This window comes from Strigops habroptila, chromosome 1 (genome assembly GCF_004027225.2).
Source record: "Strigops habroptila isolate Jane chromosome 1, bStrHab1.2.pri, whole genome shotgun sequence".
Taxonomy (NCBI): Eukaryota; Metazoa; Chordata; class Aves; order Psittaciformes; family Psittacidae; genus Strigops; species Strigops habroptila.
In genome coordinates, this window is record NC_044277.2 from 103,888,081 (window position 1) to 103,907,219 (window position 19,139).

Genomic DNA, 19,139 nt, shown 5'->3' on the forward strand with positions numbered 1-19,139 from the left:
GAAAAACAGTACCATCAACTCCTGTACCTATAGTTGGAAATGCTACATTCCTCAAGATGTTTTGGACTTACCTACTTCCCCCCAATCACATGCAATGCTATACACCTGTAAGTTCTAGAAGTCAAAACATTCAGACTAATATAGTAACTACAGACAGCTTAAGTGCTGCCCAAAGAGCAAGCTCCTAATAAAAAGCAGTGCTGATGTGACCTGACTTAAAGAAAGGCTCCACAGACAACGCCTGATATCATCCACCCTCAAGTTATCAAAAACACAGCACACATTACAATAAGTCCTATCTTGAAGGACAGTCACATCTGTTGCAGATGATTAGTAAGCAGAAACATTTCTTATGATTGTTTAGCAACAGCTACATTGAGCCAACTTATGCAAATACCCTGCTATCATTCTTGTCACATTGGCATTACTTCAGTTTAATCCAAGTCACCTTCATTCAGTACTCAGTCATGCCCCAAGGCACTAAGTTTTCCAAGAACAGTGACCGTGGCAGCTAAATGTAACAGTTCAAATTAGCATAATATTGTTTCATCTATACCATCATCCCTGCGTACATGGGGCATTGGAGAGGTCTGTCAGAACACTGCAGACCACCACCCAGGCAGTTTCTTGAGGAAAGGACTCGACTGTCACCTTGCCCAATCCTGGTAATGCTCAGCAAAGCAGTAACAGCATCTTGTAGACATACATAAGGCCACGCTGATATTGTCACATCTTCACATCAACATTACTCAAGCACACAATGCTGCTAGCTCTGTATCTCTAAATCAGGGGGTTCTTGGGACACTTGGAAATTGAGATGATATTGTCTAAAGCCTTTGACCTTTTATTAAGCAGTTGTTTACCAACTGTTTGACAGCACACTATCAAACCAAACAGCTTCTGGATCAAGGAAGTTCTGCATGGAAGTTACTAGCAGAGTTGACACTGTGCCTCATCTGATGCAAATGAAAGTGATAGCACTAGCAAGAGTGGCTATAAAGGCTACTGTGAAACAGTAGTTCACATTGGCTGCTACATACTAATATATATACATACACCTGAAGCAATAATGTCTTTCAAGTGTAGGAGAATACGAGGTTGTCTTAATATTCCCCAGAGATAGCTGCTGGCCAGTAACAGCTTTCACGTGGAAGGTTTGCAAATCATGCAGGTGCAACACTACCTGGACACAATCAGCCCCAACACCTCCCGTAAAGCTGTTCTCAGTCGCATGCAGCTTTGCCAAAGCAATTACACAGACTCATTGCCATGGTAAACATTCTTCCATAGATTTTTTTCTAGGCATTCTGAGCCAGAACAATTTCACTGCTTCCAAGAACAAGTTAGGGACAATATGCGTTTTGACTACATTAAAGTTTTATGAAAGCTTTTCCATCAAGAAGCTCCTGTGTCCTCCAAGACCCAAAGCAGAGAGTTTCAGAGCATACTCTGTGTAACAGGGTCATATCTTCTGCTGTACTAAAGCATTGCTTCCCAGATTAGTAAGGCTTAAGAAGTTTTCCTTCCCAAGAAGGACTGCAAGCTTTAGCTGCTATGAACTGGTTATTTCCTAGTCAAGACAGAGTAGGGCTTTCCTCATTGTAAGAATAAATACTTAAGAATAAGAGTCTTTTATGTAGGAGCAGGAAAAGAGTTAGGACTGCTTGGAGCTAGTGAGCACTGGGCTGACAAGAACAACCATGTGCAATACTCACACAAAGTAGAGACGTGCATGTGGACTGCAGGAACGGTCTTCATCTAAGGCAACAAAACTCCCACTGGCTGTTTTGCACTGCTAATTTAAAGTTTTATACTTTCAATTACCTGTCATTTCATACATAATTTTCATCTTTCATCTTTGAAGATGGAAATTTCCAGAAGAAAAACAAAAAAACCAACTATGATGTTACTATATAGCAAACTGGCAGACAAATGATATGAGGTTGCCTAGGACAGTGGGGCCCTTGGTCATAACTTCTTGCATGAACTAATAAAGATGAACATTTGAATACTCCAGATATGTTGTTCTTTAACAACTCTGGAAAGTACATCACAGGAAAGTCCATTGCCCTGTTGATATTCTTTCTTGCAAAATGACAGAAAAGTATAAGCCAAGTAAATTCAGTGGAATAAGAGGTGATCTATAGTTTCAGATGCAAGAGTTCAGAATTACGTACATACAGTTCACACAGCCTGAACAAAAAGCACCAAGAAACATATATTTTTAGAATCAGCTATTGTGCCTCTCATATTACATCACAAAGTAACTCTAAAGCAAGGAGAAAAAATTATTGCAAGCTCTAAGACCACATGAAGTCTGTTAATACCAATTATCATCTCCACTTAAAAATTTCTTGCTATGCCCACTTAGGATTCTAACCTGCTGTGGAAAAGTTCATGTAAAACACCCCCTATCACTATGGCCACATGCCCCGATATCTCAAAGCACATCTTGTGGGCAAAATGCTGTTTCTGTACTCCAGAGAGCATTAGTTTTAAGAATCACATAATGAATGTTCATTAGAAATTAAATACATTTGCAAAAGAATGCCCTAACTTCACTGTCTCCTACCCTGAGCACCTGATCCTTCAGTCTTAAGAATTGAACAAAATCTAGTATGCGCACTAACATGCATTTTATTACAAACCACCAATTTTGGGCCCCAGAGTGACATTTATTTTCATACCCTGCTGCAGATATACAGCTGACAGCAGGAGGCTGGCAGACAGGAAGAGCCCCATAAGAAACCACTTTTAATAAGAAAAAATAGGAAAATCTACAAAGCAAGGAAGGAATGACCCCAGACACAACAATTAGTTAATCAGAGATGCAATTACTGGTAAAAGTCTATGTCAGGAGACACCCAGGAACAAGCAGTGACAGAAGAGATGAATGATACAGGAAGAATGAGATGAAGGCCAGAGCATTACTAGGAGAAATTTCTAATACAAACTGTTTATCAAATGACTGTCTAAATGCTGCTTTGTGCAACAATCCAGAGAAGTAGAGCATCCAAGAGTGAGTGCATCAGTCCCATGACGCTAATGCTACAATCACTGCAGGCACTTCACAGAACTCTTTTTCCTGACTAGGAATTGAGAGCAGATCCAGAAGAACCCTGCAATTAACTCTGTCTGCAGAAAATACCTCAGAAAGCCTCCCTGAGTTAGCAGATGCTACAGAAAAGTAGTTAATTCTGCTTTTAGTAGCTACTACCTTATTACCCAAGATGCACAAATGGAAGAGATTAACGTGGATGAGAGCCAGCATTGCAACAAAACTAGTTTCCAAAATGACATGCTAAAACTATATCAATTAAATCAAAACAATTGACAGGCACGTGTTTGCTACTCATTTGCTACTGTAATCCAGTTTCTCCTCTCACAGCACAGGTAGCTGTTGGAAGACAACAATTTCTGGAATTCCAGCTTAACAAATTGAAGTTAATAAGTGTAAATTGTTAACTAAAGCCCTTTTTCATATCTTCAGAATAATTTCTTCTTGCTCTTTTCCAAGCTCATAGTATCCCCCATAAAATAAGAGCCAGACTACTCGTGACACTGATCAGAAGTAAAAGCAACCTTACTATAGAAACATGATTGCACAAATATTGGTGCTGAACAAGAAAACTCACAGTATGTACGAAAACACCAGAGTTTGATCATTTACATACATTTATGAGAGGTCTCTCATCACTAATCTGTTTCAGGCTACAATGAGAAACTCCACACCCACCAACAGGTAGCTTTAATGCTTTTTGAGGAGACACAGGTAGGTCATTCCCATCCAAGGAATACTGAGCAGGATATTTATTCAGTTTTCTATTTACTTTTAAACATAGCATCTTTCAGTTAAAAAGAGGTTCTGGACTTCTTCTGTGAGAGTTTTTACTTTCCTGCTCTGATTGCTATTTGGAAAAAGGTCCTTTAGGGAGTCCTAAATAAAATAAATATCCACTGGCCTATCTGGTCTTTCTCCTCTGTGCACTTAATCAGCCTACAGCCTGTCCTATTTCAGCTGTAGTGCAGCTGATGCTGTTTAACAGCATCTCGCTAATATTTGCTCACACACATCACAAGAGCAGTATTATTAAGCCACTAGAGAGAACTAGTGACCCACCAATAAAAAGTTACACTAATCCCAGAGAATCCAGCCAGTAAAGATATTTTAGACCAGAAAAAATGACCAGCACTTCCTTCTGAGACAATAATACCATGTCTAACACTGTCCATGCTAGTTGTGTACAGAATAGTTGATATACGTTCTTTGCATATAATGAAGAAAATTGCCCTTTAGTTGACAATACCATTTTACTCCAATCACATCATCAGGCTAGACTCTGCATATTTCATTACAGTACTAATTAGACTATCAATCTTTCTAGTACCATTTCTTTTCAATTTAACCCTCTTAATTAGAATCCAAATTAAATGAATGCCTTCTCTGCTTTCAAATTCTCATTTGTGTAACTACTGAGACTGACAAACAAAAATCCATCTCCGCATACTGGATGGCATTCTGTGCACACATCAAGCCTCATTTTTCAGCTCTTTTTATTAAGCTTTCTGTTTCAAGCATAATTTGATACACAAGACAGTTAGCAACTGTTGATGGATACAGGAACTGGAAAGCTAGCAAGAGGAAACATTCAAAAGTAGAGGCAGTCAGGAAAGCAGTTTCAAAACTAGTTTCAAATTTCTCATTTAACTCACAATTTTAGGTACCAGCTGAGAGACTTAAGTTTGACAAAAGATCATCAGTTATAGTGTGGCTACAGCTACTTCATGAAATCTTATCAGGTTGCAAAGAAGTTTCTCAAATTCCAAGCACATACTACTTGCCATCCAACATAAACAGTGAATACTGTCAGATGACATTTTACTCCCCTACCCCCAATATTAGCACAAATACAGCTACATCAATTCGTGCAAAAATTTAGGTCATAAAACATGTACTGCAACTAAGCTGCCACATTTCCATCTTTGATTCTCCTCACATAGGCCTCCTCATATAGAAGCATTCTGGATTGTAAGTTTTGGTCTGACATTCACACTCTTAATTTTACTTGCATCCTACTTTCTCAATAGAGCACTCTACATCCTTTCTACCCAGCTTTAAAATTAGGCATATAACTAGGCTTTCATTAACTCTCAAAGGCTATTAAGGCAACTGCTTCCTTTCAAAACTCACATACTACTTCAAACTGGTCACAGCTTTGCTATTATCTCTTGACAGATCCCTGAACCGCTCTCACCCACCCAGCTTGAGTACTCACAGACAAAGCCTTAGTTCTAAATCTAAATGAACTGAGACAAAGTGAAACAGAAGCTTGAAAACAGGGGAGAATAAATATAAAAACCTGCCAAAATTTCTGAAGAACTCCTGTTATCTTATTGCAGTGTTTTAGAAGACATTCAGCCTAATCAAGTGTCTCCAAATAATATTGTTACACTGTTAAAATTGCAAAGGTGTTTCAAAACTAACTCTTTTCTGGTTGTTGGAGTTTTGTTTGCTTTAAACCTAGACATCCTTCTAAGATACCTAAATTTATAACGATACTTAAAATACCTTTTAAAATGGCTTAACTATTAGTGATTCAGCAGGTTTTAGGATCTCCTATCTAGCACTAACGAGCTTTATGCAAAAAAAAAAAAAAAAAAAAAAATATATAATACACAAGTCAGTAACTTTCCAACTCTTCATAAGCCAGTACGAGGGAAAAAACCCTACAAGTTGGCAACAAATCCCTTGAACCAAGCATTCATACTTAATCACGTTCAAGATTCACAAAGGCACAAGTATTTCATTGCCATTCAAACTCTGCCTGGACGCCTAAAAAGGCATACGGAATCCAGTTGTTAAGAGCTTTCTTTTCTCACACACAGAAAGCTTAAAATAAGAGGTGTTACTTTTTCAGACCAGTCCCACAACTGCAGGCAGCACGCTAGTAACCATGAAGCTGGCTTATTAGCATACCAGCTTAGCTATTTCTCTTCACAGAATGACTCAGCCTACTATTTTCAAAGTTTTCCTTAAATATTTGTCCTACATTTTACAAATAGCTGTTACCAACTACAGAAAAAAAACAACACATCCCAAGATGCCTTAGCCGTTTTACAATACTGAGCATAGAGATTAGCTATCCATCCACATTTGCATCCACTAATGCAACCCCTCCTGAAAATGAAAGCTCGAGATATTCCATACGGATCTTTCAGAGGTAAGCTCGAGAAAAAACGTTCATGCTTCTCCACAGCACAGTTTCGTGCTCGCAAGAGAGAAAAACTTGCCAGGAGTTTCCCTGTCAATAACAGCACACTCCGTTAAAGCTGCAGCTCTTTATAGGGCAGCCAAGAACAACGTAAGAAAGCAGCCACATAAGGAAAATTTAGTTTACAGCTGTCCGCTTTAAACAGATGTATGCATATCCATAAGGAGTAGAAGCTTGAGTTGAAAGAGCTTTCCATCACTGCTCGCACCTCGCTCTCAAAGTCTATATTTGGTATCGCAGACGTATTCGAGGAGAATGAGTGTTTTAAAGGGAGGAGGAGGAGGGGGGCATGTCATGAAGGTTGCCTTCCCCTCAGTCCTGACTGGAACTGCAGATGAAAAGCACGCCCCGCCGAAGCGGCCGCGGCCGGGGAGGCGCAGACATGTGCTGCCCTCGGCTCCGATGCGGCGGGCGAGCGGGGCTGCAGCCACAGCCCGGCTGCACCCGCCGGGACAAAAGCACCGCAGAGGGACCGCACCGGGGGAAGGGGAGGCCGGCGACCCGCCCTGCAAGGACGCGGCCAGCGCAGGCGGCGGCACCGCGGCCGGCCCGGGCATGGCGCGCCCCGGGGCGGGCTCCCCGCCGGGGATACCCCGCTCCCTTCCCGCTGCCCACACCCCGCTGGGCGTGGGGGTGTCCCCGGGCCCCCCCTTCCTTTAATTTTTACCTTCATCTTCGAGCTCTAGTTTCTCCAGCATCCCTTCGGAGGCGGCCGGGAGCTGAGACGGAGCCGGAGCCGCTGCCGCCGCCTGCGGGAGGGAAGAGAGGAGAAGGAGATGAGCATCCAGGCACGAACTCACCGGCCCCGCGGCGGCATCGGAGAAGCCCGGCGCGGCGGAGGGGAGTGGCGGCGCTGAGGGGGCGGCTGGCGCGGCTCCCGCCGAGCGCTGAGGGGAGGGAAGGCGGGATAGCGCTGTGCCCGGGCGGCGGCTGCCCCTCGGCCTCCCACACGCACGGCTCGGTGTGCGCTGCCGCTTACACACGCACCGCACACACTGAGGGAGGAGGACCCGAGACTCGCCCTTCCTCCCCCCGCCGCGGCGGCTGCGCCCAGCCCATTAACCCTACGGCCCCCGGGCGCGCCGCGGCCGAGCCTCCCGGAGGCGCCGCCTCCCCCCCGCACGGAGGGAGCGGCCGCTGGCGGCCGGTGGGCGCACGGGGAGGCCGGGCGCCCTTTCGCTGGACAGCGCTTCCCGCCACACCTCGCCGCCGCCTCTCCCCCGCCCTCCCCCCTCCGGCGAAGGGATTGGTACGTTCCATTTTGCTGCAGTCAAGCCCGTTGGTCAGCAGCGGCAGGGGAAGGTAACTACCACCTCCGCGCAAAAAAGGGAGGGGTAGGAGGGAGAGGTTTACTGCCCCAAGAGCTCTGCCAAACCAACCGCCTTTCGCAGCCCTCTGTGCAGTCGCGGCTGTTCGCCTGTCTGCTTTGGACTAGAGCGCTGCAAGAGGAGGCGGAGGAGAGGAAAGCCCTCCGCTTCCCCCGCAAGACGGGGTTGGTATAGTCCCGCGCGTTCACCTGCAAGGCAACGGCGGGGAAGCCGACAGTTCCACTGCCCTTGGGGGGAGGAGGAGGAAGGCGGTGGTGTGGAGGGGGTTTCCCCCGTGTGTGACAGGGAACTCCCGCACGGGGCCGAGCCGGCATGGCGGGGTACCCGCTCTGGGAACAGGCGCGCTCGTTTCCATTTAAAACGTTCGAGAAGTTACAATTCAAGATTAGCCCGAATGTCGGCGTCTGCCATGTAAGTCCCGCGCCTCTACCAAAGCCGGTCGCTAGCCTCGGAGCAGTCCCCTGAGGAGGCGGAGGAGGAGGAGGAGAAGGAGGGAGGCGGCCCTGCGGCTCCTGGCAGCATGCTTCAGCTCGGCCACAAGTTAGGGGAGGTTGACCTTGGCATTAGCGAGTGAAATTCTAGTTTACATTATGCAGCAGATCAGACTAGATGATCCTTTTTTAAAAATCACTTGAAGAAACAAAAATCTTGAAGAAACAAAAATCACTTGAAGAAACAAATCTTGAAGAAACAAAAAACCCCAAATTGACAGCCCCACCATTGCTGTCACTACAGACAGGTATTTCAGAGCTGTTCTCGACTGTGCTGGGTGTGAGGTGATATAAAGCCCTTTGTTTGGCCTCAAGCACCTGAGCAGGTAATGCTGACAGCCCAAACCACTTGCTGTAACTGGTGTCTGAAGGATGGAGCTTACACCATTCTGCTTACCAAGAATGGGATTTATTGCACCCAGCTTTACAAGTCTGCATCTGCTTGTACAGCAGAATCAATGGAAATAAGGAAATATTTGAAATAGGTTCATCATTTATATTTACTTAGTGAGATGTGGTAGCTATAGCTAGGCTTCCTTAATTATGATGAATAGGTCCCCACTTACTATTTAGGAAGCCTAGCAGGAACAGTTCAGACATGGATGCTGTAAAGGTGGGTAAACAGATGATTTCTTTGGTAATGGCACAGATCTTGCGGGCAGACACATATGCATGGTGCTCCGAAAGAGCCACAGGAACCATTGGAGAACATTTAAAGTCTACTGGTGCCTAAGGAGAGGCTCAAGCTTCAAAAGCTCAGCAAGTCTTTCAAGAGGGGATGGCTGAATGGATCTAGGGTAGCACAGTAATGTGCATATAACATAGGAAAGCATGAAAGATAATTTAAAGCTATGATGGGAGGAGAACCACAAATCATGGGAAAACAGAAAGCTGTCTGTTTATAATTTCTAAAGTCCAGAGAAGTTTCAAGCAAGGAAGCTAACTGCTGGTGACAGTTTCTTTTTCCCAAGCTGCCTCTTTCTAGAGACGCTTTTAATGATATACGAGGAAGTTAACACTAGCCAGTTCTTCTTTACTGTAAAGATCCTTTGAAACAAAAATCCAAAACTATTTCATTCCTGGTTGTATTTTTAAAAGACTTCTGGGATTTCAATAAATACTCTTATCTGACCAGTCACAGAAGATAGCAAAGCAGTTCAGATTATAATATCTTCAGCCTGTTAATTAAAATGCTTTGGAAGGTTTTCATTATCTCTGGTAGCTATCTTTAAAAGCTCTAAATAATTTATCTTCCTTATCATGTACCTTGACATTGATAAGAGTTTTCAGCTGCTTTTGCTAACTGAGAGTAAGATAACATATCTGATTGGAAATAGCTGTCAGGTTTCTGTTTCTTTTTTTTTTTTTTTTTTTTTTTTAAACCCCAAGTATTTACTCCCCATAATTATCTAGTAGGCACCAGCCATGAGGAAATACAACTCCAAGGTTGTTTGTAGCTGGAAGTGACACTGAGTCTTTAAAGGTGCCCACTGCATTGCACCTGCCACAAACCAGACTTATGTCTGTAAGAAGTCGGTGAGACCTATTTCATGCAATGGGCTACACTGTGCTGTGAACCTCAGAGCTTACGGCAGGATCAGGGTTTTACAGTGGCAGAATCTACATCCAGAGCAAGAGTACTATGAGAAACTCAAGGTAATACAAAGGCAGTAATTTAATATGTAACAGAGATTTGTAATGGAAACATTATAGCTATGTTGTAACATCTACACTGCCCCAAAAAACTCCAAAGGAAATAGAAAACTAAAGGCTGAAACTCCATCCTTCAGTCTGCCTGCAGTCTTACAATTTGTCTAAACCAATTCTGGACAAGCTGCAGATCATGGCATTCATTTTGCTCCTCGCTTTGCAGTCTAGCTCCTCTTGGCGTGTATGCAACATAGTGAGTCAGAACAGGAAACTGATGCAGCTGAAAACCAAAGGGACTGAAAGATTGGGTTTTATCCAGAACAGTTCCTGATCCAACTCACTGTATGGTTATAGCAGATAGCATGGGCACAAGGAGTGCTAGGGGCAGAAGTGACAGTGGGAGCACACCTTCCGGAAACAACCCACTCTGAAATCAGCTTAAATCACTGGTGAAAACACTGTCTTGTTCTTTGTCAACTACTACAGCATTAGACAAATTAGCAGGTATTTTTACAAGTCTTAGGTACTACCTGTCTCTACAAACTCTGCCATTTTACAAAAAAGATTACTGGTTAAAGATAGGAAAAAGATCTGTCTTTCAAAGGACCTATAATTCTCATCAAGATGATATTATTTAGTGTAACATTTCAAAACCTGTTCATTGTGACTGTTCTACTGCCACAGGAGTTTTTAATTAACTATAACCTAGTTAGATTGTGGTTTAAAAGTTTGCTACCAGAGTGTGTCAGGTAACCCATTTTAACTGACATAATACCCAATGCGACAAGAGAGTATATACTTCATGTACTAAATATTGCTAAGCAAAATAGATTTTATATATAGAATTTCAGAAGAGAAATATATGCCAAACCAAACCTGCCTGAATACATTTCTTCTTTGCCAGGTTTCAGTTTGGTTTTTACAGGGGCATTATGCCAAAGCCCATGGACCTATGCCATAACGCTAATATAGAATGTTAATACAGCAGTGCCAGCACTGTAGAGGCAAAGTAAAACAACTCACGGCTGATACAACAGCAAAAGCCATAAAAAGGTGGATGTAAACAAAAGCGATTTTAGGACTTCTGGGAAGGCTGGAATGCAAATTTTAATAGGTAACTCCTTACTTTGCCTGTTTTCTGTAGCTTTCTAGGGTAAAGGGAGTGACTAATGCTCTGCGGCAGTAAAGTGAGTCCTGTAAATTATATATGCATTTAAAATCAATACGTTAAAACCTATCTGATAATCTAGGAGTCCTTTTAGTCCCATGTCCTACTGAAGGAATCCCATTGTTTTCACCAGAACACGCCAAATATTTCAATTGTAGAGACAGTTCAGGGATATGAACAGCAATTAACATCAGCAGCAGATTATTTTTGATGTAGTTTCCTGACATCTTGTCTCCCTGGATTAGCAGGAATGCATCCATTGGGATAGGGATCTATCCATGCCAGTCATCAGACCAGCTATATCAAAACACTTTGAATGAGACCTACTGTGTAGCTTTTCATATCAAACAGGTTACCTTAGACTGCTGTTTCTGTAACCAGTGAAGAAACAAACACTTTTAGGACATCATTCACATGGCCTATTTTAGGCAACTACTTAGGATAAAGTGATTTAGGGGCCATGAAGATGCTCCAAGGGCTGGAGCACCTCTCCTATGAAGACAGACTGAGAGAGCTGGGCTTGTTCTCCCTGGAGAAGAGAAGGCTCCAAGGAGACCTTAGAGCAGCTTCCAGTGCCTAAACGGCCAACAAGAAATCTTGAGAGGGACTTTTTGCAAAGGCAGGTAGTGACAGGACAAGGGAGAATGGCTTTAAGCTGAAAGAGGATAGATTTAGGTGAGATATTAAGAAAAAATTCTTCACATTCTTCACTATGAGGTTAATGAGGCACTGGAACAGGTTGCCCAGAGAAGCTGTGGCTGCCCCATCGCTGGCAGTGTTCAAGGCCAGGCTGGACAGGGCTTGGAGCAATCTGAACTAGTGGAAGGTGTCCCTGTCGGTGGCAGGGGGTTGGAACTAGATGATCTTTAAGCTCCCTTCCAACCCAAACCATTCTGTGATTCTATGATTTTCAGTCACAGTATTGACTAGATCTCTACATCTCCATTTGGTCAGGTTCATTCTGCCTAGCATATTATCTGTAAGGGAAGGAGGGGAGGGAGACAAGAAACTATAAACTGCTCAGTGTAACTTTGATTCCAAGATGGATAAGAGAACAAATACACACATTTTAAGCAGTTAGGGGAAAGAAAGATCATCAGGAACAGCCAAGGTGTATAAACAATGCCAAGGCAGTTTCAGTCACTGTAATAACAGGCTGAAAGGCTTGTGGTAAGCAGAGGCAGCACGAGTTAACAGGACTTCTGACACTAGCTTGCATGACACTCATGCAAGCAAGCCAGACAGTTTAGATGAAATGACTGCTAAAGGTCACAACAATATTCACAAGGAAGGTGGTAAGATTTCTGTATCGATCTGGAAGGGTTGAAGAGAGGGTTCCAGAGAGGTCTGTGTTCTATCTAATATCAATCAGTGATTCACTGATGACTTGATGAAGAAAGAATGAATAACCTGATCATATTTTCAAATGACTCAACGGTAAGCGATGCTGCTCTTTTAGGGATACCCTTAGAACTTAAAATAATCTTGAGAATTGCTGCAGTGATTTGAAAAATAGGATGCACTTTGATATGGGTAAGTAGAGCATGTTACACAATAATCAAATGTGAAAATAAAATGGGAAAGGATTGGCTTGCAGCAGTGATGCAAGGAAAAGACCTGAGAATGAAAAAACATGTCAGACAACAATGTCAGATTATTGGGAGGAAAAAAATCACACTATCTACAAATGTGTTATAGGTTAGACATAGAGACTCTGTTCTACACATTCCCTGGCTAGATGCCAGTTGATGGGGATACTGAATTCAGTTTTGGGCACTGAACTCGAGAACTAACCAAGGGAGTCCAAAAAAAAGCAACAATGATTTAGGAGCTCAGAAAACATGACCTGTAAAGGAGGACTTGAAAAGCTCACAGTTTCTTAGTCTAAGGAAAAAAAATACAACTGAAGGAAAATGTAATAGCAATCTCCAAACATATACTCATAGACTCATAGAATAGTTGGGTTGGAAGGAACCTTCAAAGCTCATCTAGACCAACCACCTCTAATGAGCAGCGACATCTTCAACTAGATCAGGTTGCCCAGAACCACATCCAGCCTGGCTTTGAATGTCCACCACCTCCCTGGGCAACCTGCGCCAGTGTTTTACCACCCTCATTGTAAAGAATTTTTTCCTCACATCCAGCCTGAATCTCCCCTCTTTCAGTTTAAAAAGGATGACCTTAAATGAGTCACCCCTCATCCTATCACAACAGACCCTGCTAAAAAGGACCTGGTGAATGCTTCTAAGCAGGAACACACCAGGCAGCTTTTACTCATTCACCAACTCTTTTTTGTCCCCTCTCCAACGCAGCTGACTCCAAACTGGGTCTGGAAGCCCAGCAGCGGTACAGCACTGGGTACATTCAGTGCATGCACAAGGTGCAAAACCTCCTCCTCACCTGTGAGTGGATGGACAAGACCCTTGGGGCACATCTCTTGAGCCATCTGCTGAAAACCTTACCCAGGTCTGGCAAAGATGCCTGCAAAGCAGCATTAAGGTCTTCAAGCCCATCTCAGCAGCCTGAGTGTGTTTTTGCAAGAAGGAAAGTGATAAAGTATCTTCTGGGTCCACTGGTTATGGGATAAGAAGTTATCTACTTAGCCTTTAGCAGGGAAGTCTTAGGTCGGACTTTGGGAGAACTTTCTGAACATAACAACAGTGAAGCACCAGTACACTTTGCACAAAAAGACTAAAATCTGTCACAGGAGGGTTTTAAACAGGAGGGTTTAAACCTGTTTAGGTTTAAACAGGTTAAAAAACCCATTTGTTGGGAATCCCTTACATGTAGTTGATTGTGCTGTGGGATAAAAGGAAATTTTCATGTCTTTCCAGACTTTCTTTTGTTTCTATTTTTGTCCAATCTTTAGAAAAACATATTTAGTCTTAGGATGATAATTCAATGACAAGTCTTTAATGTTTTGTACAAAAGCCAGTTTACTACCAATGTGATAGAAATGTCAGTTTGCTTTGCCCCCTTTTCACACAAGTAGCCTTAATTCTAAATTAGAAAAATTCTAAAGCAAACATTGTTTGAATAATAATAAAGGTTACGTATTAGTCTTTGATGGTTGGGTAGGATTAGAAAGAACAACCTATAAAAAGAAATGCCGCTGCAAATCACAAGTCAGTGTGGAACAGACTTATTCAAGCATTGCAACAAAAACGTCACCTGTGCTTTATTTAGAAACAGGCATTTCCAGGTGAATTCAAGGCTTTCTCAAAGCTTTTCCTGACTTTTCTAATCCTCCTTTCATTCTGATCAATGAAGGCTTAATACCGATGTGCTGGGGGTGCCAGCTCCTAGCTCCTGTTCAGTGCTAAAACCCAATGCCCTTCGAAATACTTCAGCAGAAAAAAATGCTACTTACCTTATAAAACCTAATGGATTGAAGAGCGACAAGAAGGAATTCCCATCTAAATGCAAATCAAGGCAAACCCATTTTGAATGCAAGAGTAAACTAGAAACGGTAATTTTCCCACCATTTGCTAGTGCTCCTTCCTACAATTACAGTTCTCTACAACTCAATAGTTAACAGCTCTTCTCCTGATGAGCTGTCAATGAACAACTTAGATTTTTTCCAAATGTATGTCATAGATATGCTTATTCTGTTGCAATCTGTTTGTGCAGAATTAATTTTAAACACTTACTGCTTAGTTTTGGTTTAATTCAGTCTGGTTCATGAAGTGGAAAAAGATGGAAATTACCAGGAAAAAAAGGTTTCATCTGCTGGATAAACTGAAAATTAGACACCTACTTGTTTTCTGCTAGTGTGATAACTGATACCAATGGTTTATGACCACTGAGAACATTAGAATCCATGAGGCTGAGATAGGATCGCATCTTGGATCCCATCTGCATTTAACAATGCTAACTGCACAGTGCAAAGGCTGGCTGTGGCGTGGCATCTGTGAGCCCATTTGGTGGTGACAGACCATGGGCAGTCCCAGTGAAGAGCTCTGCGCCTGGTTCTGATATAAAGTTCTCTTTACCTCGAAAAACTCATAATGAACAGAACAACTGGGCAAGAATTGTAGTTTCTAAGGATTTATTCTAAGGATCCTCTCTTTCAGCACCAAACAAACTAGTAAGGCAGGGGATGCCTTATACAAACTGCTGGATTCAAGTTTTTCCTCCTGTACCTGGAAGAAATGCAATAAAATTTGCTCTTGTCTTAAAAGGCTTTTGTAATACTAAATGCATGACATTTGTCTCATGTTTGTAAACAGTCAGAGGGGAGATTTAGATTAGATATTAGGAAGAAGTTCTTCCCTGTGAGGATGGTGAGACGCTGGCCCAGGTTGCCCCGAGAAGCTGTGGCTGCCCCATCCCTGGCAGTGTTCAAGGCCAGGTTGGACCGGGCTTGGAGCAACCTGCTCTAGTGGAAGGTGTCCCTGCCCATGGCAGGGGGTTGGACCCAGATGAGCTTTAACATCCCTTCCAACCCAAACCATTCTGTGATTCTGTGAGCTATCCTGCAGCAGGTAGGAAGCAATGGAACACGTTTGTGTATTCTGTGTGTATTTCTAAGACTGTATGGTTGCTAATGGCTCTAATAATTTCGTTTTAAAACGGCTTAGACAGAGTTTGCCATTGGGTAAGAAATCTGCATTTAAAGCATTTTTTTCCTTCATCCCAATATCATCAGAATATGATTCGCCCAGGGGTCCTAAGCAGGAGTCTTTTGACATGGAATACAGAACAACTACATATTGCTTTTATATTTTATAACTAGTAACTAGCCTCCCACTGCCACTATCCTCCCTGCATGATACACATAACAGTAGCTATGATATTAATTACTTTACAGAGTTAATTATTAGTGATGAGCAGTCACAGTTGGAGATCTTTAGTAGATTAAATGGATAACATAAATGGAACAACAATCAAATTTAGGCAAATCCTTAAACAAAAAAACAAATAAAAGAGGAATATAGGAGTGCATTCAGCACTAGGAAAGATAATGAAACTGCTAAATCTTCACTGCAATTAGAGTACTGAGTGTTGAAATCTGTTTACCCTGAAGACATGTGAACGGAATGTGCAGAGTGATTTCACATTTTTAGTGGAGAGCCCTTCCTAAATATTTCTGTATGGAAATGAATTTGCAATTTAATCTCAGTTAATCCCAATTAACTGACTTAATTGAGAAACAGGATAGATTTACAGAACTTCCTTTGATCTAACACCGGGAAGAGAGAACCTATCTTACACACAAACAGCGTCCTTTACCACCTCACTTTGAGGAAAATAAAAAATGGAATTGTGACAGAAGAGTCAAGCATTTCTGAAAAATAAACTTCAAAGGAAGTAAAAGACTAGGGAATGTCTAGATCTCCAGCTAAATTCGTACAAAGAAGTCAAGACAGAAGTGGAGAAGAGGCAGGATTTGTTTACATAACCTGTAATCTCTAGCTGTGTGTCTGATCCTGTATCACTCTGCAACTCAGATAAGGCAGAGTTTTGAGTCACGAATATCAAAGACATTCCCTACATAAGCCTTTGTGGCCAATAATCATTCCTCAGATTACTTGTGTAGAATATAGGTGGAGTCCAAATCAACATTGTCAGCATGACACGCTATTAATCAAACAGTCCAACATTTAAATTCTGTCCTTTTGAATGCAAAGTTCAAAAAAGTTAAGTACTTCTAAGGAACTAACCTGGGTTTGTTAAGAATACCGATGTTACAAGCATGTTACCTGATTCTGCAAATACAGGGATGCCACTTATTTTTTATCTTTTCTGAGTTTTAAAGTGTTCTTGTCTTAGATGTTTGTTATTGCATATGCTCAAAAAGATAAGATACACTTTAGCTGTTTTCACACATACGCTTGAGTCCTCCTTAGTCTCTTTGCAATAAGACCTACCTATTACCACACTGAGGGGCACAGTTAAGGGCAAGGGGAAATTATTGCTGGAGAGAGCTGTAGTAATCAATCAGGTAATAAGCATGATTACAGTAGATATTCTGTTGTGACAAATATACATTTAAAAAAACCCCAAAGAACAGATTAAGATAATACTAATGGTAAAACCAGGTAAACATCCACTAATTTAAAGTGAATGGAAAAGAAGAGAAAGCGTGAGCCCCACATTTACTTGGGTCTTTATTCACTGCTGTTGACTATGGATTATTTGTGTTAAAGGTATGCACTTACTTAAGTACTTCAGCTGGATTGAGGCCAGAGTACTGATGAGTAACTGCGGAACAGAGGCCATTGAGAATAACACATTTTTAAAAAATACTCTGGCCAAATCTGATTTAAATAAACACATTTGCTATACACCATTTTGCTTTCTTCGTCTTACTGTTATCTTTCAAAGCCTTTGTCATGGATAGTGACTTCACTGTGCAAACTCTTAATTACACCAGCTTTCAATGCTGATATTTTTTGAACTTAAAATGAAAGACCTTTTCCCTAACAAAGCCTGAAGTTAATTGATACTGCACTTCAGGCTTGAGTAAACTTTGCGAAATTCTAGTAACCTATTAGTAGCTACCGTTAAAATGTAATTTTCATGATCATCAGCAGTTTTGAAAGGGTAGAAGCAGATCTGTTGAGCCCAGAGGTTAGCAGGATGATGCAGGTCAAAGTTACAGGGGTGGTTTACTGAAAAATGGAGACAACCTTCAGCTCAGAAACACCTGTAATCTCAACAAAACTTCTTCAAGAACTTTGCATAGACCTAGACTGAACAAATAACTCACATCATGGCACGAGCTGCACTAAGAATTGGGTAACTGAAAGCTAAACAGGAGCAAATGATCTATGCTATAGGTGGCCATTTTCTGCAAAGCTTATCGTGACTGAGGATCTCAATACTCAATAGGACTCCAGAAGGAGTATTAGAAAGCTATGTCAAAGAGGCAGGCAAAGATAATGAAGTATTTTTCAGTGCAGTTCTTGGAGGACTTTATACACCAAATAAGGACTTCCTCATAGCACTTGGGGCTTGTGTGTTTGCGCTAGATTTCAAGCCCACCCCACAGCTGACAAACTAGGCATGAATGCCATCAATGGGCCCACTAAAGCTTGTGAATTCTGTTATCTCAGAGTAGCTACTATTATGTGTAGACAAACCAACATATTAATAAACTTCCCTTGACACAGAGCCTACAGTTGACCTGTAATCTCCAATAAATTGTTTTTTGACAAAAAGCTGGTTTTGAGATGGCACTAAATCTGTGCAGCTTGAGGAACATAACCCTTTTCCTGAATTACTTCCAGATCTACTCTTGATCACTTCAGACCTAATTTTTGTGTGCTGCTTCTTTTTTATTGTTATACACAAAAGAAATCTGCAGTGAGAGCAACATGCAACTTCCTTCTATCATGTATGTTTTCCCTTTTGGCATCCTCTCAAATATATGCTTCCATCATTTCAGGTACATGACAGGTGAAACCAGATCATCCACTGTACAGGTTCTGTGGTTTGACACTGTCTGGAATGACTGAAGCAAGAACTGTGCTAAGCAAGAAGCATATCAAGTGTCTGAGCTAAATGTTTTATGGCTACAAACAATATCATAAAAAGACATGGAAATACTGGTAAGGCTTTTCCTTATATTCCAGGAACTAGAAATGAACAAAATCTAAATTAGTTCCATGCTAAGGGTCAGGGATACACCTCCAGCAAGCCTGCCACCATGCTCAGTTTTCTGCAGAGCTTGTGGAGATGCACATACAAAAGTGTATTCATGGGCAGTGGATGCTTATAGCGTGGATATGGCAAGCACTGGGTTCATAAGTGTGTAAACTTGCAGATTGTAGTTAAATGTCCACCAAAAGCTGAAATTATTTCTTGACATGCCTCCCTAGGGCTCAGAAGAGCAGCCTACTTTACAGTGATCTTTTGTGTAAATCTTGATGTTCTCTGAAAACATGATAGCTTCCTACACACAATTACAGTCTGCAGTGTAAAAGCCTGTTGCTACAAACTTTAAACACAACACATGCTATCTGTGGTTAACTTATCTTAAGCCACTTGCAGCTGCTGTTCAAAAAATACTTGGGTTCTGTAGAACGTTTTAATGTATCTATCATCATAACATCTCTTTGATCTAGAGTAGTTTAACCCCATTTTTTTATAAATGGGAAACCCAGGCACTGGGAGACCAAGTGATTTAGAGTTGCACAAGTCATCTCTGATAGGGCAGATGGTTGCAGCCAGCTCTCCCTGATCTCCAAAGCATGCCCAACTACTGGCACTATATTTTTCTCCTTTT

General features: G+C 41.9%; 1 protein-coding gene across 6 annotated transcripts in view; it reads right to left on the reverse strand.

The window, feature by feature from the left end:
* Positions 1 to 19,139, reverse strand: part of PRKAG2 (protein kinase AMP-activated non-catalytic subunit gamma 2) — a 228,903-nt gene that overhangs the window by 45,020 nt on the left and 164,744 nt on the right. For all 6 annotated transcript variants that reach the window (XM_030512110.1, XM_030512092.1, XM_030512136.1 and 3 more), the window contains one exon: positions 6,940 to 7,021. In XM_030512110.1, the coding sequence (XP_030367970.1) occupies positions 6,940 to 7,021 (82 nt within the window). The remainder of the gene's footprint in view (positions 1 to 6,939; positions 7,022 to 19,139) is intronic.